The sequence below is a fragment of the Streptopelia decaocto genome, assembly GCF_964273445.1.
Source record: "Streptopelia decaocto genome assembly, chromosome: 1".
In the NCBI taxonomy this organism is placed as follows: domain Eukaryota; kingdom Metazoa; phylum Chordata; class Aves; order Columbiformes; family Columbidae; genus Streptopelia; species Streptopelia decaocto.
In genome coordinates, this window is record NC_138663.1 from 16,816,466 (window position 1) to 16,841,353 (window position 24,888).

The window sequence follows — 24,888 nt, forward strand, 5'->3', positions numbered from 1 at the left end:
ACGTGTTGAACCTTCGCCTAATTTAATCTCTTTGAGGCAGGAACAATTCCAGTGTTAAGACAGTGCAGAGCACAAGGGGAATTCAGAGTACTACTAATAATAACCATATGCTGACTATTCTTCAGCTCTCTGCTGTGATCTAGTTGTTTCACATTTATTGCATTACAGAACAGAATTTGAAGTACCAAGTCCAGAAAAGGAATTTGGTAGCTAAAAGTTACATCCTGAAGTATTCTTATCATAGGATTCTTCCTCTAAGAAGAATTTTAAAGCCTATGTCAGAAGCCCACATTTCTTAAATGGAGCATATATACATACAGATACCTGGAAAAGACAGCTCTTTAGAATTAGCCTCTAAGAAACACTGAAAACAAGGCTATGTTTGAGATCCCACCGCTCTCCATGACAGACCAATTTTGCTGCATGTCAGCTCACTATCCCAGTATATTTATTCTTTTAGAAACAGAATAACATTCACTCTTTCCATCAACCATGAAGAGCATCCTTCTCCCCTGTCTTCTGCATACAGGGCAGTGATCTAAGCACTGAGGCAAATCCATTTCCTTCCTGAGTCTGGAAGTTCAAATCCACATCTTGTGTGTGTGGCAACATCAGGCTGCCTTGAAAGAGGCAAGAGGCGGCTCTGTGCTGAGGCTGTTCCATTTGGAAAAGGAACATGAGATTCTCAGAGAAGAAGGGGTCGTACAGACAGTCAGGTCGACTCCCCAGGAGGAAGTGTTGCCCTAAAAAATAATGGCCAAGATACAGTTATGGAAGAATGATCTCATAGAGCCCAGAAGGCCAATACTGCTTCTGCTGGGGACAGGCCCTGGGTTTCACACTAAGTGTGCAAAGGCTTAGGACTTGTCAGGTTTCATCTAAACTTGTCTTTGCTTACATGGAGCAAAGTGTGTTGGAAAACTAGACCCAGGCGGGGATCCCCAGAGTGGGGAGGAAGAAGCCCTCAACATCATACTCCTCCTTCCAGCAAAGAAGCAGAAGAAACTCCATCATGAACATCACACTTCTTCTGGCAAAGGGCATGGGACGCTGGTGGCTTGCTGCAATTCCCAGCTTCTTCTTTAGCAATACTGAGGACATCAAATACAGGGCAAAAAATGAAAGTCTGGGGGAGAGCCCAACAGCAGAGATAGGGAGGTTAGGTAGAAGAGTTTTAACACTATTATTAATGTAATTCTATATTAATCAGATAATTTTTACTGTGGCAGGTGGTATTAATATGACTAGACTAATCTTAATAACTGTCTGTTTTATTGTAATTCGCCTTAAGATTTTCATTAGACTAACAATAAATTCTTGGCTTCCCATATAAAGTGTGTTTTCTTTCCTGCCTGTAACAAGTTTTTGGGTAAAACACTGTTCTCAAAGTTCCTTTTCATGCAATAGCCATGGTAAGGAGCGGTGGCAACATAAACAATCATCACATCATAGTTAAATTCTATTAATTTTGTAACTTTATTTTTATCTGAGCAAATATTTTTTAAAAGATGTAATTATTTTCTGTAGTCATGGTTCCACATATTTAGCTAAATAACTTCTGCTATCATAAACTCTGCAGTAAAAATGAGTTTTATAAAACAGAAGCTGTCCCTTTTTGTTGCAATGCCTTTTTTACATATCTAATCTATTCTTTAATATGACAAACAGATCATGAAAGTATTACTTTTGATGTGATTGTAAATAAAGTATATGCGTTCTGGGACCTGATGGGATGGATCCCAGAGTCCTGAGGGAATTGGCTGATGTAGTTGCCAAGCCACTCACCGTGATATCTTAGAAGTCATGGCAGTCCACACAAAATCCTTCTCTCTAAATTGAAGAGATACAGATTTGATGGGTGGAATGTTTGGTGTATGAAGAACTGGCTGGATGGTGGCACCCAGAGAGTAGTGTTCAATGGCACAATGTCTGGATGGACATCGGTAACAAGTGGTGTCCCTCAGGGGTCTGCACTGGGACCAGTACTGTTTAATATCTTCATCAACAACATAGACAGTGGGATTGAGTGAACGCTCAGCAAGTTTGTGGATGACTCCAAGCTGAGCGACGCAGTTGACATGCCTGAGTGATGGGATGCCATCCAGAGGGACCTGGACAAGCTCAAGAAATGGGCTCATGTGAACCTCATGAGGTTCAACAAGGCCAAGTGCAAGGTCCTGCACCTGGGTCGGGGCAACCCCTAGTACCAATACAGGCTGGGGGATGAAGGGATTGAGAGCAGCCCTGTGGAGAAGGACTTGGAGTTACTGGCGGATGAGAGATTGGACATGATCCAGCAATGTGCACTTGCAGCAGAGCCAGCAGGTGGAGGGAAGTGATTCTGCCCCTCTGCTCTGCTCTGGTGAGACGTCACCCGGTGTCTTGCATCCAGCCCTGGAGCCCTTAGCACAGAAAAGACATGAACCTGTTGGAGAGGGTCCAGAGGAGGTAACAAAAATGATCAGAGGAACAGAACACCTCTCCAATGAGGACAGGCTGAGAGAGTTGGGGTGGTTCAGCCAGGAGAAGAGAAGGCTCCAGGGAAACCTTATTGTGGCCTTTCAGTACTTAAAAGGGGCCTATAAGAAGATGGGGACAAACATTTTAGAAGGGCATGTTACGATAAGACAAGGGGTAATGGTTTTAAACTAGAGGAAGGGAGATTCAGGCTAGATATGAGGAAGAAATTTTTTACTATGAGAGCGGTGAAACAGTGGCCCAGGTTTCCCAGAGAGGTGGTAGGTGCCCCATCCCTGGAGACATTCAAGACCAGGCTGGACGGGGCTCTGAGCAACCTGACCTAGTTGAAGATGTCTCTGCTCATTGCAGAGAGGTTGGACCAGATGACCTTTGAAGGCCTCTTCCAGCCCAAACCATTCTATGATTCTATGATTCCATCAACATCAAGGAAGAAAAATAATAATAATGTAAATTAAATAATAATAATAAATAAAAATAATATATTAAATAATAAATAATAATATAAAATAATAATAGAAAATAATAATAAGTACAACACAATTTGTTAAAATCTGAACAATTTTGCATGTCTAAAATAATATATTTATGTTTCAAAGGACTCTCTTCTCAAAGGGGAAAGGTTATTTATAGATGTTTTAAACATAAAAAAGTGAGAGTTAAAGAAACCTGTATCTATTTGTTTAGTAAAACTACTTTTACTATTTTTAATTCGCATTGCAGATTCCATTTCCCAGAAAGCATAGTGGGAAAAAAAAGCCTTTGAGGGATATGTAATACAAGTTAGCTTTTGCAATTCTCAGCCTGTCTTCCTTCACTACAAAAGAATAATCAATTTAATTAATTAGATTCAGATAGCAAATGTCTGTAAGAACCTTATTTTGGAAAGCACCAATAAAAAGAATAGCATTTTTAAGAGAGCTTTTCAAATATAAACTAAAAGGGTAATATTATAAATTCAGTTTCAGACAATATAAAGAATAGGGTAAATGTGCAAAGATGCATTGCATAGTGAAATATTTATCTAAATTTTGGAGAGTAATTCAAATAGAGTCTTGTACTGTATTTATAGGAAAACCGAGAGCCATGGGGCAGACACAGGTCAATACTGAAGAAGGTGGTTATGGCTTGGCTTGCACAGCCATAGAGATTCTTTCAGTACATTAAGTTCACAGACTGGTTGGGAAGTGGCACCAAGGCTGATATTAACACCAACTCTACATTCTGTCTTTGGTTTGGACTTATCCTGAAGGAAATAAAAATTAATGGTGTAGTTAAAAAGAACAAACTGAGCTAGTTTTTGTACCATGACTAATGTTTATTTCCTTACCATATTATGTTGTGCTGTGAAATGCTACTATTGGAAACAAACAAACAAAAAGATCAGGTTTGAGAGAATAACCGATGAAGATTTTCATCACATTGATTTTCTGCATTGAGAGAAGCTGCCAAGCCACAGCTGGGGTCAGGGTCAGGGCTTCGGCATTGATGGTGCTGCTCTGCCCCGCAGCCTGGAGGACCAGGCCAACTGGAGCCTCAGGGCTGTCGACACACTTGGAATGGATAATGTTGTGGTTGAGACGGACAAACGACATAGCCCAAGTTCTTCCAGGATGAAAGTAGTAGATGCCATTTATTGCCACAAGTGCTTTTTTATACAGTTTTACCAATTCACGTGTCTCTTCACTATTGGGTACAAGTTACAGCAGTAACATCTCATTGGCTAATTTTGCTATCATCAATGTTACTCTTCTACTGCCTTCTCTCTCACAGGTACATCCTTAACATCTCCGGGTACTCCTTTACTCCCATCTTTCTCACAGGTAGGCCTTCATATCTTCAAGGCTAATTTCTCTTCCCATGCCCTCCGTAAGGGAATCCACGGACCCACCATAGCTCCCCCCAGGATAAACACAGAGTACGGGGTGGGGGCTGAGTGGCAGGACAGCAGCTCTGCAGTAAAGGTCTTGGCAAACAAGGAGCTGAACACGAGAGACCAGGGCGCCCTGGTAGCCACAGAGGTCACCAGGACCCTGCGTGCCCGAGCAGCAGCAGGGCCAGCAGGTAACGGCAGGGATTTCTTCCTCCAGGTCACATCTGGGCACAGCATTGGGACCCCTGCTATGAGACAGTCAAGCTGCAGAGATGCCAGTGCAAGATCATTAAGATGATTAGGGAGCTGATGAAGCTCTCCTTGTGTAGACTGGAGATGAGAAGGACGAGGAGGAGTCTCACTGCTGTCTGCCATTACCTCAGTGGAGCTGTTTGATAGCATGAGAGTTGCCCCTGAGGTGCACAACAAAAAGGATGTGAAGCAATGGTCATGAGATGCAGCAAGGGAAATCCTAATTGGATACAGGGCAAAATTTTACAAGTGGTTAATCACTGAAAAGGTCACTTGGCGGAGCCGCAGAATCCTGCCCTGGAGAGCTTTGAACTCCAGTGAACAAAGCCCTAAGCAACTTGATCTGGCTTTGAAGCCGGCCATGCTCAGCGCAGGAGGACTAGATGAAACATGGAGGTAATTTCCAAGCTAAATGATCCTATCATTCTTTGATAAAAACAGCAGGTTTCCACATTTTGGACAATGTGAAATAGTGCTTTCCCTGCTAAGTGAGCTACCATGCTGAGATGGACTCATGATGTAAAGCTATATTTAAGGTTTGTGTTAGATTTATAATTGGACAGGCATCTACAGCAATAAGTAAAATAAAATTTACTGAGTTTGAAAAGTCCTATTAAACTAAGCTTTAGATAATAATGAAGAATAACTAATTTGCATCATTAAGATGCTTGGAAGGACTATTAAGACAAGGCTAAATACAGATGTTAGAATCATAGAATAACTAGGTAAAACACATTTTTAATTTGAAAAGAGATGAGAAAGTAGGTTTTGAAGCATGACTCTTAAATTTCCTTGCCATCTGAGTTTGTTCTCAGCCAATGCTAAGCCAAGACAAGGGTTAACCTTGCAGAAGGTAAATTCAAGATCACGGACAGTGCTGAGAAAATAATATTCAGTTACAGCTCAACTACAGCTGAGAGTGACCCTTTCTGAAACACAATTCATGATCCAGTTCTTGGGATCCAGGTGGCACCGAGGACAACGCCTGTGCTGGGAGTCTGCTTCCACACGATGCCAGGTAGCAAAGGAATTTAATTCTGTATTGAATTTGTGGGATGGTCCTTGGTGAATTACGTCTGCTGCGAGGCTAAAACTGGACTGAGGCTTAGGAATTATGTATAAGGAAGTTAACCTTGTGTTAGGAGCCCAAGCTTGTTCTTTATAGAGATTAATACTGGAGCATGTATAATAATTCTCCAAAAAACTTTTTAAAAGCATAAACATTTTAAAAGTAGAAACTTCCTAAGTGCCTTGCCCTCTTCAAAAGTTATTTTTCTTGGGAAACATACAAACTGGACTAAAAATATATTTTGTAATTAAATTTCTTCTAAATTTGCTATATAACTCCACATAGCTATGCTAATTACATCACTAAGAAAATATGCACTGAAACACTAAATGACTAAGAATCTGAAATTAATATTTAAAGTATAATATTAACTTGCATGGAATTATCTGTTAAACTCAAGAGGGTTAATTAGTTCATTGTTCATTTCTGTTCTGTTGAGTTCTTACAAGGAAGAATGTGGCCCAGGTTGTTTAATTTTCTGCCATGATTTAGATATCCAATATGTTTAAAAGAATATTTTTTTTTCTAATTTTTCTCTTAGTCATGCAAAGTAAGGTTAATTTACCATTTTTAAAGCTACTGAACTAGCAAATTTATTTTTTGTGTGTTTATAGTTAAATTCTAGATCTAATAGTTCGACATGAAATGAGGAACCGCTATTCAAATAAATATATATACATATTTTTTTTAAATTTCATGGAGCTTTGTGTTTACCTCTGAGGAAAATTCAGAATGCAATTCATGTGACTATTTTAAAATCTGACATTTACTTTTGCTTTACATTTGTTCCAGCATTTTTGGGCGGTTTTGCTTTTTGCTTCCTCATCCCACCAAAAAAGAGGAGAATTGTTCATGAAGTTACTTTCTAAGCTTTGACAAATGCTGGTTGCGCTGGCCATAGCCAGCATCTTTTTTTTCTGAATAACTTTAACACAACTGTGCTAAGGTTAACTAAATAGTAGGATAATTTTCATAGAATTCTTGCTACTGTGATTGGAACGTATGATGCTGGTATCTGGCAATCGCCCCAAACTAATTAGTTCTTTATTTTTGAAGATGAATGTTTATTCCACGGTTGGATAAATAATGTGTATGAACTCACTTTAGGGAAAAAAAATGTTTTTCTTAGGATGTAAGACCTTTCTGAAAAGAAGGGGAAAAAAGGGTTCTCATTTATTGCAGATACAGAAGCCCTGACAACCATCAGCACAGTTCAGTCTATGGTACTGATACAGTTCAATCTTTCATATTCTGTTAAGGAATTTATCTCCCATTTGAGAAATATTGTGCAATTCTAAAACCGAAAATAAGTAACAGATCAGGTCTCATTTAAATAATTTGTGGATATGAGTAAGTACACTGAGACAGTAGTATGTGACATGTAAGAAAATGGAAATGTCGTTCTTGTACTTTTCACACAGACATAGTACAATAAATACTCCAAACTCAGAAAATGTTACGTATGGGCTTACACCTCATTTAAGTCAGGCAGACTTGCTGCCCAACAACACAGTTATGAATTCAAGCATATGGTTAAATGCATTCCTGTATTAGTGCCACAGTCGTTCTGGAAGATAGTCAAACTCATTACATTATTTGGGCTGCAAATTTTCAGCCTCATTAAAACCCTAATTACTTGAATGTTGCCATGAAATGAGGAAAATCTGATGGACAGTGTTCCCAAAAGACAATCCCCATGCTATCAACTGTTTGTTTAAGTATTGTAATATCACGGAAAAAAATATAAAATTAAAATTCATGAATGATGGAATAAATTAGGATGGAAAAAGAAGAAATACTTTTAAGTGTTCACTTTCCCATCTGACATCCTTTTCTGTTTCCATGAAAGAAAGAGAAACAACTCTCCGAAGTTCTCTTTTCTTCTCTAGATATTTTAGCGAGTTGCTAAATGTCATTACTATAAGTCACACTGCCTTTTTGATAGTTCATTAATAATGCAAAATCAACCCATATAACAAATTGACGTGTGGTAACAGGGACTATAACTATCATTATAAAACGCAATCAAAATAAATGCTGTAAAGTAGGAAAATTTAGTTCATGGATATAAATGAGTCACGAGCGATTAAAATTAGCTTCTCGGAGATCTGGTTTCTGGTAAATGGGCAGAAAAGGAAGAGTTTGCCCACAGTGACAGTAATTCTTCAAAACATGCTGAGCACAAGGACCTCACCTTTGCTGCAGAGGTGTCCCAGCCATGCAGGCGATGGCCGGGATTCCCTCCCACACCCAGGGGCAGAGCAACCCAGACCACTGCACAGCTCCAACCCTGCCCAGAAACCTGCTGTCTGCACCCTGGGAGCAAACTACGGGCTCTACAGAACCCATCTGTACAGCGTAACTCAGAAAATTACATTTCCTGAACTTTCTGTGAGTGTCTGAACAAAAAGATCTTACTGCTGGAGGTCTTTCCTGGAGGTAATTTAACAGACAGAAGTCTGCTTTGCCAGACTGAGCATCTGACCTTAAAGCTCCTATCACAGAATAATGATGGATAATTGTAGGAGTGCATGTTTTTAATAGTATTCCTAGTATTTTAGTTACTGTTTTTTGAGTCCTTGTAGGTTGAGACATAAAATCAATTGCAGAAGCCAAATCAGCATCATAGATGATGCTGATAGGGTCTGTGATCCACTAAGAAAGTCTTTCAGCTGGAAAACAGAGGTTGTTAATATCCTCCCACAATGCCACAAATCTTTCCAGACACTATTTCTTCTCTTCCCAGAATCCAGATGATAGGACCCCATCGTGTGGGAGAGACGTGTGCTTTCTGGTTCCACATCCAACTGTGGGTTACCAGCTATGACAGAGCTGCATTAAGGAGCCATGAAGTTTTTCCTCTATGTTCTCTTGACGCCCAAAGGGCATTTGTTGGTTTCTTCCACAAAACAGGAGTAATACTGGGAAAAAGAATGAAGTAATTAACATAAAAATCTAGCACAGCTTTCAAAATGATTTTTGGACAGAGCTTCACTGTAAGCCTGACTGCATGAAAAATAATACATGGCGCGACCTAGCAACATGTTGGGACTTAATTTATCTCTGAAGGAATACAAAAACACCCACCACTATTTTTTCAAAATGCTGAAGCAATAGACATGGTATGGGAACACATGGTGACAGGTTTTTTAAAATTCTGCTATCCTGGCTTACACTGAGAAATTTGTGAAAGAAAGTGCTAAAAAGCAATTGATAGAAAAGTCTGGTTTTACTTCTTGCTATTTAGAATATACAGTGCTACCCTGATTCCACTGGGATTCTTCTGGGAAGCTGAAATGACTTGTGAACCTGGTATGTCACCCAGATTATGTATTTATGTGAGTTTGAGTGTGTGACTATTGACAGACAGTGGGTCCCACACTCACCCAGATGAGTCCAGGTTGTCTGTCACCCTCACCATATACACATTTGTCTGAATATTTACAGGTAGGTCATAGATCAGCAACTACTGGTCCCTGATGAAATCTGTGGTGGAGTCTGCAAAGGTTAAATCTGTGATGATTTTGGGACAGATGCTGATTTCTTCCATGCTCTAAACAATGTTAGCTCAAGTCTCCTCTATGGTATTAGGAAATGAAGTCATGTACATAAATAATGAAAGACACAACCTGACAGATGGAGAAGGACAGTTCAAACATAGCAGCTTGGGTATTGCTGCTCTTAGGTTCAGAATTGCTGTAATTTTTTTCCTGAAGAAACTGAGTTTGACTTTAGTCACAATGAAGAAAATAGATGGAGGTCGAGTGTGCTAATTTCTTCTGAATTAGCTAACTCACAAAGCAAGTTTTACATATGAAGACTTTGCCTCCAAAGATGTGTTGCTAATGGTGGCAGTGATTTTATGCACACCCTGGAATTAGGCTGAGAGAAAAGATGTGGGTAGAGATTAGGCAGGGAAAGAAACTGTGAAGTATATTATACCTAAAAGATTTGTAATACTCACATATTTTCTGCAAATCAGCTGATTTTTCTTAGAAAAATAAAAGGCCTAGAAGTGAGTGGGCATGATAGGGAAGGATAGGAGAAAAAAAAATCCAATCTTCAAGTGTAACCCAGGAATATGGGAAGTGACTGAAGAGAAAGAAGTAGATTTCTTCTTCTGAAATTAAGATACTTTCCTCAAGTGCTCAAATGATCTTGTGATGAACATGTTGAGGTTTCATTCTGAGGCTGCCTGATGTTATGGTCATTGAAAGGAAACCCCTTGATTGTTATTTAGAATTCTCAAAACAAATTGTAAGCAGACAATCTTTTCGTCATCATCCTTGCTGCCATACTAAACACCCTTAGTTTAGTAGCACCTGAAATCGCTGCCATGAGTGAGTTGTGAGTTGTCTTTATAGAGAAATGCATCCTTACATTTTTTTCCGGCAATCTGTCCAGAAATTAAATCAGTCTGGCCTATGGCACAGCTGAAGGTGTATGAATAATATTTCTTCATTCAAAAAAGAGACCTATTCAGTTTGATTCTTTGTCCTTTAAAATGAAATCTGAACTGTAATGTGACTTTGTTGACTGCTAAAAACTAGTACTAAAAATATTCCCAAATCACATGCTTAGAACTTGAGATCCATGCTACATGCTTCCCTCTGCCATAAGAGCCTGAAAAAGTGCTCGGCAGATCTAAAATTGCTCTGTCCAAACATGTAGAGACTTTACTAAGCAGTACTAAGTGTAAGAAGTGAAATGGATTCGATGACACCTCCTGGATGACTCTGAGAGTGTTTCAGGGATCTTTGGCATCTTGAAGAGCTCCTGAATGGACTGAAAACTGTGACAGGATCTGATACTACCACTGCTTAACTTGGAACGGCTGTGCTGATCCCATAGAAGAATGCTTTCTTTAGGGTGTGGAAAGAGGGAGCCTTATGGTTACTGCTGCTGATCTGTCTCTTCTGGCCTAGAAGAAAGTTTGAAATAATCCAGGAAACTTTATCTAGAGTTAAAGGTGCTTTGATAGATAATATAGCCACTTCTGGTAGTAGATAAGTGTAACTGAGACGAGAATATTTGTTGGATAGCTATCCTTTGTGTCTTTGGAGTGGGGAAGTGGTTTTTACACTTTGTGATTTTATTTTGCATGGAGCTGGTAGAGAGGTGTGCAAACAAACACATTACTAACTTTGTCACGGTAGAGAAATGGTGAAATCATCAGCTGTCTGCACTGATGACTCACTAACGTCCCCATGCTTGTGCCATGGTGACAAGGTGCTCTTTTCTCCTGCAGACAGCAGGGATAGGCTTCAAAGGCTTTGAAACGTAAGCCTGGATACTTTTTACTGAAGAATGTATTATTGACACCTGTGAGACTGCAGACATAAGCCCTTGAAAAACTAGCACTTAAAGTGAAAACCGTGAAGGAGCGGAGATTTCTTCTTTATGTCTAACCTCTGAGTCAGACACCTCCTTTAGACTTCACTATCACAAAACCAGCTTCATCAGTATTTGTGCATTTGGAAAGTGGATTACAAAATCATGGAGTTCTAGGAGATAATTCATACTAGAAAAATAAAGGGACTAAACATATCCATCAGCATGTTGTATCACGGATGGTTTTTAAAGCCTGCGGTCTGCATGCAGCCATGTTGATGGTTTCAGTAATAACGGTGGTATTGATGGTTCCACCTGGTCCAGTAAATGCTAAATGCCTTGTCTTAGGTCAACGGATTAAAACAATCACCAGTAGCAAAGCAAGAGGAAGCAAAGTGTAGTGATCAAAGGCAGGAAAGCTATACCAATTCTCAAGCTGCCATATGTATTAGGATATTGGCAGTGTTTTGGTGCTATGTTCACCTATCAGAAAGGGCCAAGTTATGGCTCAGTTCACCCCATTCTTCAGGCTCTTGGGAGAAACAGTTTGACAGCAGTCAGGCTAAAATGATGGTGTTTGTTAGACATTAATTAAGATAATTACTGAACAAATACTTGAGGAAGAACCAGGGAATACGGTATGTTCATCACAAATTCAGACTAGTAAGCAGTATTTTGGTTGTCATGAAAATCGTATTGTGTTATAGTCGCAGTTGTTTTGTTCTTGTTCTTCAAGCTTTAGAAGCTTGCTTCTAAACTCACTCTTGTACTCATCCACATATTGTTTCACACCTACAGAAGTATAGATAGATATCATTTCCAGTTCCTTAACTTTCTACAGAATAGTTTGTGTTGGGTTTGTGTGTGGGTTTTTAGAAATGCAAAGATTGAATCATAAAACTTATTTTATTGAGATGTCTAATTAATAATCTACAATGCAGAAAGCTGAGGAGGTGGAGGGGAGTAATTAATGTTTGCATCCTGTTGCATTTGGGTTCAATTATACTGCTGAAACCTGGAAGCAGTGATGCTTCAAAGCAATCATTCAGTACTACACATTACAGCTATTCTGGAATCTGTAGTTTGTTCATAGTTTGTGCAGTAATTACTGAAAGTATATCCCTCATTCCTCAAATTAGGTTGCAGATACTGAAACAAGTTATGTAGATATCTGATAATTAGCAACAGCTGACAACAATAAAGTAGCAATCACAAAAGAAAGCGAGGAAAATATGTCTTGCTTTCCATTGCAAAATTTTCACAGCACCAATGCTCTCATTCAAATGTCAGCACAGCATATACAATACACAGCCCTAGTGTTTCTTTCATGCTGTAATCTGATAGGTATTCTGTATGTAAATTCCAGATATTTTCCTAATACTTGGGCATTGTTGCAGTCCCTACACCACAGTGCCATTTAAGAACGAGCAAATACAATGTGCCTTTCTGGAATTACAGTAATGTATATTAGCCTCATCGGTGCATATATTTCAACTATTCCTCATTTTAGTTTTTCGTTTCTCTCCCATATAAATCACTCTCAGTGCTTGAGAATTACATACTTACTCTAAGACAAAACATAAGAAGACAAAATAGCCGTGTCTTTTACAAACATCATGAGAGACGATTGATATCTCCCCAGCAACACTGAAGACTTGAATTTCCTTAATGCCTTCATTACTTTCATAGGATGTTCTACTTATAGAATCACCAATAGCCAACTATTTCCATTTTTCTAAGCAGAATAAAACATGAAGATCAAATAATATAAAAATGATCAAGCCAAACCCCTACCCAACCCGAAGCAGTGATCTAAAGTGGATCAGTAGGGAAGAGTATAAGATCATATCACACTTACATTATATACTTCTAAGTTATCCATGCCTATAGTTATTATAACAGTTTTATAATATTATATATATCGTGTTATAGTTATTACAATAACTATTAATGCCTTCTAAGTTATTCGTGCCATGCCCTGTGGGATCCACTGATTATGTTTAGATTTTTACAGTAGATTATAAAAGAGGGAGGAACAGTATTAAAACGCTGAGAAAGAGTTTTAATTTTTTCTTAAAATCTGTTCTTTAATTTTTAATCATCTAGTACCCTATTTGTACTCGGCATTAGCCTCTCAAGACACCAGTGGTCTTTCACCCATCCCTTCACTCTGCTGCACAGAAAAAAATAATAGTGAACTAAATTTACCTGTGGGGTTGTTTTAGTAATTTCAGCTGTAGGCTTACTGGTTTGGCTGGCTGCAGACTCACCTAGAATACTTGTGACAATACGTGGCTTCTTGGCTGTAATGAAAAATGCAAACAGGCTGCTTTAAGAGGAAATACTTTGATGATACCTGGCGAGAAACTGCGTTGCATTCAACAACAGGACAAGAGAAGGAAAAGAAAGAAAAGAGACTTCAGGTGATACTTTCCTGAAAACAGGAGCAGAAGATTAGAAGCAGGGTGTGAATTTATAAGTTTATGAATAAAAATAGCTGTGATACCTTTGAGTTTCTCCCACTGAAGTTATGTTTCAGATGTGTGCTGTGCACAGGCAGTGTATGTCCCCTAAAGAAGACCATATTACTGTCTTCTGTATTCCCACTGCTTAATCCGTTGGCTAACCAGGAGCTAACCAGATGTCCACATTGAAGTTCTCTGTCCATCATTATTTTGATGTATTACCTGAGATCATGCATGGAACTTGAATTACAGCAACAAGTATTTAGAAATTAAATTTTAAAATTACTGTATTCTGACAAGGTTTGTGGGTTTAGAGTTACATTTGTCACGTATATATAAACACATTAAACTCTTTAGTTTCTATGTGCAGAACCAGAGGAGGAGAGGACTTCTGTACAGGATTTGGGGTGATAACCTGTGGTCTTTGGCCTGTCCTACATATTGTGCGACAAAATACATGGTGTTTAATTTGCCTGTGCCTTATCTTCCCACATGTGACATGGGGATGGTGGCACTTCCATATCTCATCAAACTGCTGTGATGAGAGATTAATATTGGGGGCTCCTTATATGCCATGGTGTTGGATACCAATTAAATACACGAGAAATAAGATGATGGAACTGTTAAGATTATTGTGAATTATTGTGAACAGCGACTGAATTAGCGGTCTTTAAAAAAAAAAAAAAAAGATACAGGCCTGTGGAAGTACACGGGAGGGTGAAATTCCCATTTCTGTATGCGTCAATGCATATAATAACCAAGGCAAAACCACATCTTCTCGGTCATGTCTCCCGTAATAGCAACTGCTGTTCTCTCTACAGGTGCAATTATCACCGATGTCTGATTTCCCAGGTTTTTCTGTTCCGCTGTCACGATCGCTCTGCAGAAGCGCAGCCCCGCGGAGCGGTCCCTGTGTCGCGCCCCCTGGCGGCGCGGAGCCCGCCCGGCAGCAGAGCCGCCGCGCCCCAGCCCTGCCCCGCCACCCCCCAGGACACCCCCGGCGTTTGCTACCGGGCTGCGTTTTCCGTGGTGTTCCGGGAAAACAAGTCTGCCTCACCGCGGGCCTGCGCGCAGGGCATTGAATTTTGGGACGTGACCCGCCAGTGCGCAGCCCCCCCTCTTCCTTCCCAGCGGCTGGCTCCCGCGGAGGTCGGGAGGTTCCTTGGTTGCTCGGGGACCGCTGACTCATCAGCGAAGAAGCAGGGGTTTCCCCGGACAGCCCGCGGGATGGGACGGGAGTTTCCGTGCAGGGGCCGAGCGGGAACAGACGGGAGGTGCGAGAACTGAAACACCCGGGATCGCCCCCGCGGTGGTTTCCACCGGGGCCCTTCCCTGCACCGCACCCTTTGGGGTCGCGCCGCCCCGGTGCCGTTTTCCCCGCTGAGTGTCCGGTACTCGAGCGGGACAGACCGGCGGCGGGTGCGCCGTGCCGACCCCCGATCGGCCGCAGCCGCTCCGCCGTGGGGCGGTCGCCCCGCAAACCGGCCGTCGGGCGCCCCACGCGGCTCCCGCTCGCGGTGACGTCACCGCCCCGCTCGCGCCCCAGCCGGCGGTGTCGGGCCGGGGCTCCGCGCCACGGGCGGCGGCGTCGCGCCGTGGAGTGGAGTGGCCGCTTGGCGCCGCCTCTTCCCCTCCCTCTCCGCCGGCTTCTCGCTCTCCGTCCCTCCCTGCGCTGCCCCATGTTCGGGCTGGAGAAGCCGGCGGGGCAGCAGAAGCCAGGCAGGAGTGGTGGGTTTCCGAACATGGCGTCCGTGGGGGATTTTAACGTGCTCAGCTCCAGCATCCCGGCCACCAAGGTGGAGCTCTCCGTGTCCTGCAGGTACGACGGCGGCTCGGGGCCGCCCTGCCCGCTGGCCCCGGGGTTGTCCGAGGGTGCGGACGGGCGAGCGGGCTGTTCCCGCGGTATGCCGGGGCAGGGAGCCCCTCGCCCCGGGCTTGTCAGCGTGGCGGGCAGGAGCGGGGGCAGCGCCGGGCGCGGGGCTGCCCTCCACATGCGCGGCGAGGCGCTTTCCCTCCTGCCCCGCAGAGCGCCCCGTGCGCGGGGAAGTTATGGATCCCCAGCCGCGGGCAGAGCCGGGGAGCAGCCTGGGCTCGGCGGCCGGTCCGCTGCAGCCCGCTGGCCGCGCACCGCGGCGGGGGTGCTGCCGGCGGAGCCCGCGGGAGAAGCGGTGGCTCTCGCAGCGGCTGCGGGAGACACGGGCAGCTGCTGCCCCGCATCCTTTCCTTACCTTTCCCGGCACGGGGGACGCGTCCCTGTGGGACCAGAGCGATTTCTCCTGCAGGTGTTTAACTTCTGGAGCTGTCCCAAGTGTCGCGGGTTGGGACGGAGAAAACTCCCATCCGGAAGAATCATTTCATGTTTGCTTTTGTTTTTGTTTTTTAAGGCTTTCTTGTAAAATTGTTACGAAACCGGGCGTGTTCCTTCATGACATTTTGTCCTAATGCTGTTGCCAATAAATTTAAAAAATGCCAACCCGTAACACAAAACCTAGTGTATGCAGTTTTGCTCCACGTAATTTCTTTGCCCGTTATTTGTTTATCGGTATTTCAAAAATTCTGCTTTCTTTCTTGAACCACAGACAGTTTCCTATTAGAGGACTGATTTTTTTATTTTATTTTATTTTTTGGGCTTGTATATTCCTATTTTCACTCACGTTTTGCAGCTTCCTTAAGTATTCCCTCTTAGTTGGAGAGCAGTAGCTCCTTTTACCAGCAGAGTTGGCAGCTTCTAGTGGATGATTTGAACTGTTAGTGTTGTTTCCTGATGGGAAATGAGACAAAGTTTGTGCTACAGTCCGTTGCTCCATTTTCTGAGTAGCTGCCTGGGTGTTGTTGCTATTAACTCTACTTCTCCAAGGACAGCATGACAGTGCTCTAAACTTAAATTGTCAGACCACTCCCTCTGCTCCTTTAGTAAATAAAGTATGATTTGATGTATTATTAAGGTTGCCTTTCAAAAGAAGGCAGAGACCATGAGAAGTACAGTAAAATTGAATTTGGAATACTGAAACAGTCACCAGGCTGACATCTGAACACACACACACACACACACACACACACACACACACACACACACACACACACACACACACACACACACACACACACACGTTGCCTCTCTTTGCAAAGTTCGCTGGCAACAACCACAACAAACCCTGGTCCCATGAAGAGCGTGCTGCTATGTGTACAAGCAGTCCGAGACCTTTAGTATTACTTTGAGCTTCTTCAAATGACCTGTCACAATTACACTGGTTAGAACATTTATGCTGGGAGTTTCTTTTGTTCCAGGTATTGTTTGCAATATTTAGTTCAAACCATAGTTTTATAATGATTTGAGGATCCATCAGATAGCTATGAAGAAATGTAGGTATATGATATAGTCCATCATTTCTGACCTTAGTTACTTTACGTGCAACAAATTTTAGTATATGATTTACAATGTTAATTTTACTGTAGGTATCTTCGAAAGTCACAACTGTTTAGTTAAAACAGCTTTTTTTTTTTTTCTTGTTAAAGAAAATGGTCTCTCATCCTGATATGTCTCAATATCAAGTGCAGAGCAGAAGGATGGGAATTTCCATGGTGATTCCTTTCTTCATGTGCTGGAATGACAGCTTTTAATCACAAAATCATGCTTCAAAATTGAGTGTAAAATGAATGACATTGGTGCAGAGATTAATGATTAACACGTTTGTGATTCATCTGTAAACATGTTCATTGGCTAAAGCTCTCAAAAAGTAGTGTTAAATGACATTGTGAAATACAGCAAAAGCAAACTGCAAAGTTCAGAGAATGCTGAAAATCCTTTAGTAGTTAGCAGTTGTGTATTTCTTCACACCTGGAGAGAAATGCTTTTAAACTAATTTGGGTCATGACATTAGTTTTTTCCTTGATACCTGTAAGAGTTGTAAAACTAATTTGGTCAGTAGCCTACATCAACAATTATCAGCTGATAACTATTATTTCTTTGTAATTTTTTTGTTATTGTTGTGGTTTGGATTTTTGTGTGTGTGTGTGTTTTGTTTGTTGGATTTTTTTTCTTTTCCTTTTTTCATTATAGGGAATATGGGAGCTTCTTCCAGTTTGTACAGGTGGTATAACTTGGTGGTCAGTGAAGCAGTGCAAGCTGTTTGTGCCACAAAGTAAATTTGTGACTCTAAACAATATTCTCTCATTTTGTTTTCTTCTATTATTTCTTTTCTTTTATTCAGTAAGGATACAACTTTTATTCATTTATCTTTTAGTTCTGTGTGGTTTATCTGTTAGCACTTCCCAAGTTAATTTGCCCTGCATGCCAATACTGTCCGTGTTATCAGATGAGCCAGGTTCCAGTACTATGCAGATGGCATTGTGCTACTACTTATTCTGCAAGCCAGCCTGTTTTAGCTTCAGGGGCACATCAGGTAACTTTTAGGAGAAGTGCATTTCATAGGATGAGAAATTTTCTCTGAAAATTAAAAAAATCCAGAAACATTGTGGATATCAGATAATACTCTTTCTGAGGTTTCTTTGGGTCTAAAACCATTTCTTAGTATTCCCATGGCTTATTGAATGCCAGCATTGTCTGTAGTTTTACAAATGCTAGAAAAATAATAAATGAATTTAATTCTGTCTAGTTATTACTACTCAGTACCTATCAAACAAAAAGTTCAGCGTTCTTTTCTGAATCTTGTAAGATGTAGATCTCCAAACCTCTGAGTTGTGGTTTGTTGTTGTTGTTTTTGGTGGTTGTTGTTTTTTTTCCAGGAATCTGTATTCTTTGGCTCAAGAGCCAGATCTAATGTGGCAGAACAATTTAAATGTGTCATCCCAGAGGATCCTCTAGTGTTGGTAATAGTCCACTATTGTCTGGATCAGTTGTGCTAGCAGCCATCTCCCTCTGTGCCCTGTAGCTGCCTTCATCACATGCCCTGAAGGGCATTCATGGTCTGATGAAGATTTCACTGTCACCTTCTATGTGATCTTTATTTGTTGCAGCCTGGCATAATTTTGTGGTGAAGGATCAGGACCTTGGCCCTCCGATTGGCATGGAAGAGAGAGTGTAGGCTGTTCTCTATTTTTTAGTCCACTACTGGTTTCCAGCCCAGAGGTTCCTCTTTCTCTACAGGGTATTTGCTCTGCATACTGATTATAGGCCTGTGCCTAGACTCGAATCTTCGCTTACCAGCTGTGTGTGGAAACTTGTCCCACCTGAGCTTGATGTAAGTTTCAGGACATGTGTCTGTCATCATGTATCTCCCTCTCTAGTGATGTTCTTCAGATTCCAGTCTACTTAGATCTTGGAAAAGCTTCATGTTCTCTTCCCATCTTCCTTACTATCAGTGCAGTTACTATGTTGTTGACCGAACTAGTGTATGTAATTCTGGGAACACCAGTAGATGGTGGTTAACACGTATCGGTGGGCTCTTAAATTTTTTCACTTCTTGTTGTGACTGATGCAGTTCAGTGGGCCCTCAAATTTTTCACTTTTTGTTGTGACCTGTACAATGGTGGTTTCTGTTCCTCATGGTTACTATGTGGACCCACCTGGTTGTTTTTTTTTCTGTAATCTCCCGATTGAGCCACAGCCTTTATGAAACCTTATCTTCCAAGAAAAGCTACAAGTTTCCTTAAGCCTTATGTTCATGTTTAGTTACTTTCTGAATGAGTAGTTATCAATCAGAATTATCTTCTTGAGAGTAATTATTAATATCTATGGGAAAGTGAAGCTGTAGTTTTATCACTTTATGACTTCTAGTAGTGTGTGAGAGGTACCATGGTTATCTGAAAGATGGTGGAACTGTTGTAGAACATTGACACAGTACAGGGTCACTTTGCTAATTCAGAGGTTTGTTATGATAGTATTGCTCTTCTAGGCTTTATGCTGGATCAGTCTGTCTGTCCTCATCATTTGGGGTTTATGCTGGAAAGGCTCTACACTGGCTGTATTCCCACAACAGGCATAATGTGTGTGAAGGCAGCATAAACTCCTCATCATTCTTAATTCAACAGAAATACAGCTGGTTGCCCTTGTCTGGTTTGGATCAGTTCTAGGCCACTTCACAGTTTGTACAGTAATCTAATATTAATGAATGGGCAGAATAGAATTAAGCAACTCTTATTCTCAGTAATCAAGGTAATTTAATTTCAAGTTTTTCACACAGAGGGACAAAAAGTCCTACTTCAGAATTTTTGCCTTTCATTTTGTTTGGCAGTCTGAAGGTTTTAACCAGCCACTTTGTAGTGGCTGCGGTATCCAACAGTATGTTTAATGGTATCTTTGATTATCCTAAGCATTGATTTCTGGAAAGATCACTTCTCTCCAGACAGTATACTTGCCTCCTTTTTTTTTTTTTTTTAATATTAATCATTTGTTACAAATCCCCATCAATCACAGAAAGATGCCATGATAAATGAGACATCCATAACAAATTATTTGAGCTTGCAACTCTGTATAGGGCAAAATACAGAATATAAAATTAATGCTGATTGTAAACCTGTTTTTTGTTTTCCTGCTTTCTTTGTGTATGTGTGTCTGGGCTGGACCAAATGTCTGTAGAATGGTTATATGTGACTGACAACAGAAAGTTTATCTTAAATGTTTTTTCTTTGCAATGAAAGTGCCTAGACAACTAGCTGGCTTCAGCTGAGGGAAAACTAGTGTACCAGGAGAAAAGAAATAAATGGGTGACCGTGTCCATTAAAATAAACATGGAGATGCGTTCCTGATAGCCTACACAGTTTGGTTTTCAGCTGTGTGTCCATATTGTTTGAACTTTAAGCATGCAGAAATGTGACTTCTGGAATTTAAGGCAGATCTTTGGGCCTGTAAATTTGGCCTTGCGATTGCAAGCAACACTAACAGCACAAGTCTTGGGACTTGTCAGGTTTTGTCTAAACTTGTCTTAGGCTATGTAGAATTTTGTTTGCGTTTTCTTAGCTGCAACCCCGAAATTTTCTTTAGTAACCAGGTAGCTACTGTGTAGTTACTTTCTCTCATATTTCTTTCTACAGATATTAGTAGAAAGTGGTTATTCTGTGTGGAACAACCAATTTGTGACCTTCACGGAGCAGGGCAGCACAGAGGGGCATCACTGTGGTGTGACAGCAGGGACCTGCAAGTGGGGACGCAGGGTGCAGGGGGAAGGAGCAGGGGCTGAATAGAGAAGGTTTAGGGTGCCTCTGGAGACCCCAGTCCTGTAAAGAGCTCACCAGTGGTCACTAAAAAAGTGCTGGCTGGGAACTGGGCAAAACTGGGATTTGAAATAACAAAGAGATGAAAGAGCAAGACTGAAACAGTTGTAAACCACACCATATACAGTAAATTTGGACATAAGATGGGGTTGCAAACCAATGAAGCCAGAGCAAGGTGTAAGAGCATGTTGGAAAAGTAGCCCAGGTGGGGATCCTCAGAATGGGGAAGAAGCAGCCATCAGCATCATACTCCTTCTGAGACCAGCTGCTCCACACCTGCCACCGCTGTGCATTTCGTGGTTCTGCCCAGGCAGGACAAGGGACACGAACAACCGCTCTCTGTGCCTGCCTCCCGCAGCTGAAGCCAATAATCTTAGGCCTCAGAAGGGGGAATAAAGAAAAGTCTGCCAGCAGGGAAAGGGCTGCGTACTAGAAAGTGTGTAACAATGTTAAATGTGTTATTATGAAGACTTTCTGTAGTAGTATTATTTTCCTCATTTTCTTTTATTTTTTCTCTGGGCATCTAAGCAGTGCTTTCCCCACCAACACCCCTGCAATGTCTGAGGAAGGATGAGGAGTATTACACTGATGGCATATGTTTGTTTTCTAAATGGTTTCTTTGGTTTATATCTCTTAAAGAATTGTTTCAGAAAAACTGCAAAACGAATATGTATGTTTTATATATTTTTACACATGACTGAAACATTAACTATACATTCCTGAAGAAATCAGATCTAAAATAGGACCGCATATCCATGGATTTGGATGGGCTGGGTGAAGGTAGCTGGAAAGAACTGGTGAGTTGATACTAGATCAAACAGCTCTTTTGGCCACTGGCAATCCTTAGTGTCATCCCCCAGGATACACCACCAGCATCTCAGAGCCAGGGACTGTTTACCCACTCGAGAAACATAAATGTAGATGGCTCATTGTGTTGCTTTCAAGTAATAATTGGGTTGGTACTGAAGCAGAGTTCAACCAATTTGTGATATTCCTAAATGGACTTTTTTTTAAATGGGAACTGTCCAAGATTGTGTTCAGGTCCGCTTCGTCTGCAAGAGTATCTGGCTGTTTTCATGAACTGCTGCAGAACTGTCGCCATGTTTAAGTAAACAAACTTGGCACTTCCTATGGGTTTTTTTAACCGCGAGGAGCAGTCAGCAGTTTTAATAGAGGTTTCATCCTAAAACTTAGCATACATCTAGCCAGAGGAGACTTTCTGTGGGTTGTCATAAACCACATGGAAGAAGTGGTGATCTTCTCCTTGCTTCTCGCCTTTTTTTTTTTTCCCCTTAAGAGAATGGCTCCTGAACCAATATCTTTAAATTAGTTTTAAATGTTTTAAAAGTTACTGGGAGGCTGAAAATTACTTCTTCACCTTCGTGTGAACAAGAAGATGTGAACAATTGTGATTGATTACTTCCCTAAAGGTTATGAAGAGGTATTGAGGATGTTTTCTTAAGCTTGCACATCAGAGATATGTTTGCTTTCTTCCCAGTCCTTCGAGTGCCCCAAAGAGTGGAGACAATCCGAACAGAAAGGAAAAAGTCCATCCTCATTGCCTCTTAGTCAGGAGAGCCACCTTTTCTCAGCTGTGAGCCTTTCCTAAGAGAACCAGTTATTTTTGACAAGACAAATTTTGGAGAAATTGTCTAATCTGCTTTTTGGTCCAGGGCATTTTGAATCTAGAGATCTGGAGGCTAATAGCTTGCTTTTATTGTGTTCTGACAGAATATAAAAGGAGAGAGTTAGCTGGGAAAGGTGACTACTTAAGCTAGCACTACAGCTGAAAAGTTGTTTGTGAAATTACTCTGCAAGAAGTCAAGTGGACTCTTCACTCAAATGGGCTCTTTAGATCACACATCGTCTTACCTGGGACTGGCCAGTGCAGTGTAGTGATACCAATTAAGCCTGAGTGACAGTGGCTACTGGGATTTAATACAGTTGTGTTACAACTAGTAGTAGAATGGTACTATTCTGCACAGTAAAAAATGAGGAGATACTGCTTGTTTTGTTCAGGATCTTCCTTGAAAAAGGCACATGGGCCCAGCATTGAGTGAGGGAAATAGAAATGCATTTGTTTAATGAACTAGGGACAATTCCTCTTCCCATGGAGTGATACAGGTGTACTGTGAGAAAAGCAGTCTGTGCTTATATAAGAATATAATATATTGAAAATGTATGTTTTCAAAAGTTCAAAAATGATTTTGCAGGTATGTTTTGTGTCTGCAAACTGCTGAGTGCTTTGTTTCATAACCAAGGAGTCTTTGCGTGTGCTTAAATGTAATCTAAAGATGAAGGGAAACATAAAACCTTAGCACCTGGAGAGATTCTGACAAATTTATCTGAAGTAAACCACATTTTTGTCATTAAGGATTACAGAGCTGTTGAAAGCAATGTATAAATATTTTTCCAGTCATGCGAATGCGATTGGGTGTTTGGGTTTTGTTTTTTTCGTGGGTTTTCTATTTTTAAATTTTTTTTAAACTAGAGAAATTGATTTAAAACTATTCAGTTCTATAGTTTCTGTGGTCTGCTCTCCAGTGTCAGAATTCTGTAATTTCTGAAGGTGGAATTGGATTTACTTCTGCCTAGCAGTTTGGCTTAACAAAGGGTTAAATTTAAAACTAAAAATTACAGAATAGGAAACTCAGATATTGATCATTAAAATAAAGTCAAATTTGAAGCAAAGTATATGTGAACAAGGTAAGTAAATATTACTTTTTAATATGCGTTTGTCTTTGCCAGCATACATGTAATGCATAGAGTACATGAGGTTGTACAGAGCAACACAAACTGTAATGACTTGTTTAGCTACCACTAACTAGATCTGTGAATCTTGAAGTCTCTGATTTATACATACGAGATGTTTTTACATTAAACATAGTACAAAAAACAGACATTAGGAAGCATTTGTTTACTGAGAGGATGGTCACACCCTGGAACAGGCTTCCTAGAGAGGTGCTTGTTGCCCCAGGCCTGTCAGTGTTTAAGAGGCATTTGGACAATGCCCTTAACAAGATGTTTTAACTTTTGGTCAGCCCTGAGCTGGTCAGGCAGTTGGACTAGATGGTTGTTGTCGGTCCTTCCCAACTGAAACATTCTATTCTAAAACAATTTTTGAAGTAAAGCACTGGGTGGAAACTGTTGTTTTGACGAATCTTTATCGAATTCATGAAGCTGTGTGAACTAAGTGATTCTGCTAGACATAACTAAATATGTTTTAACTTATTTACTGATTACCTTTTTTTTTTTTTTCCCCCTTGGGGGAAATTGCTTTCATTATATAGAAAAATAAATCTTTATCCAAGTATTTCTAATGTTTTGTGCTTTCCAGTTTAGACTAAGTGGGCGTTGTTGCTGTGACTCCTAGGTTTTTTTTTTTTACCCCCCTTAGTCACTGTGCTATTGTAACCATTTTGGAAGGTCCACTCCAAAATGAACAGGTGCAGAAAGAATTCCTTTGGGATCTGTGATGGTAGAATAATGCTTTCTGCACAGATGTTCCTAGACTTCTTTGCTATAGGTATTTGATGTGCCTGTTTCTCCAGGCAAAAGCACGTGTCTCTTTTTTTCTTTTCTCATAATTGATAGCAATTAATTATCTTTTCTTTTTGCATTCTTTATCTGAAAAGGCTTACTGGGCATAGAGAAATTATACGTACCATGTTCAGTCAAAATAGAAGTCTGTTTGTCTTAGTACTTTGATTGGAAGGAAGAAACAGGAGTTTCAGATATTTCCAGTTTCTGACTTTGTGAGTTTTCCTAGGGCTGTTTCCTGAGACAAATTGTGTAATACTGAAGAGAATGCTTTTGTCAGGAAAAAGGGGAATAGGTACACCCTGCATTGCTCAGCCTGTGTAGGAAGTACCATTGACTATTAAGTGGATAAAGACTACACAAAGTTCCAGAAATATATCCAGTCTTCTTTCTCCTTTTGGTTTTAGCAATTATTTTGGTTGTAGATTGTCCTATGCTTATGTGCCATACAGTTTGGATGTATTTAAAGGAGCATTTTGGTTGTTTTCCCCTAAGATGAAAATGCACAAATGAAATTGAGCAGCCTCTTGAACTGTTAGGTGATTTAATGGACAGATCAGACCTTTTATTTATTTACTTATTTTTTATTTCTCCAATATATTCTCCTGTTGGAACTAGTCTTTCCGTTCCTCCCAAAACTGGCTGTATTGCTTGAGCAGCTTGTTAAGTTCTTATGTTACTATTTTGGTTGGTTATTAATGATTTGG

General features: G+C 40.8%; 1 protein-coding gene across 1 annotated transcript in view; it reads left to right on the forward strand.

The window, feature by feature from the left end:
• The first annotated feature begins 14,849 nt into the window (after window positions 1-14,849).
• CPNE8 (copine 8) overlaps window positions 14,850-24,888 on the forward strand; it is a 101,439-nt gene continuing 91,400 nt past the window's right edge. The window contains exon 1 of the mRNA XM_082063450.1: window positions 14,850-15,287. Within this exon, the coding sequence (XP_081919576.1) occupies window positions 15,148-15,287 (140 nt within the window). The 5' untranslated portion in view covers window positions 14,850-15,147. The remainder of the gene's footprint in view (window positions 15,288-24,888) is intronic.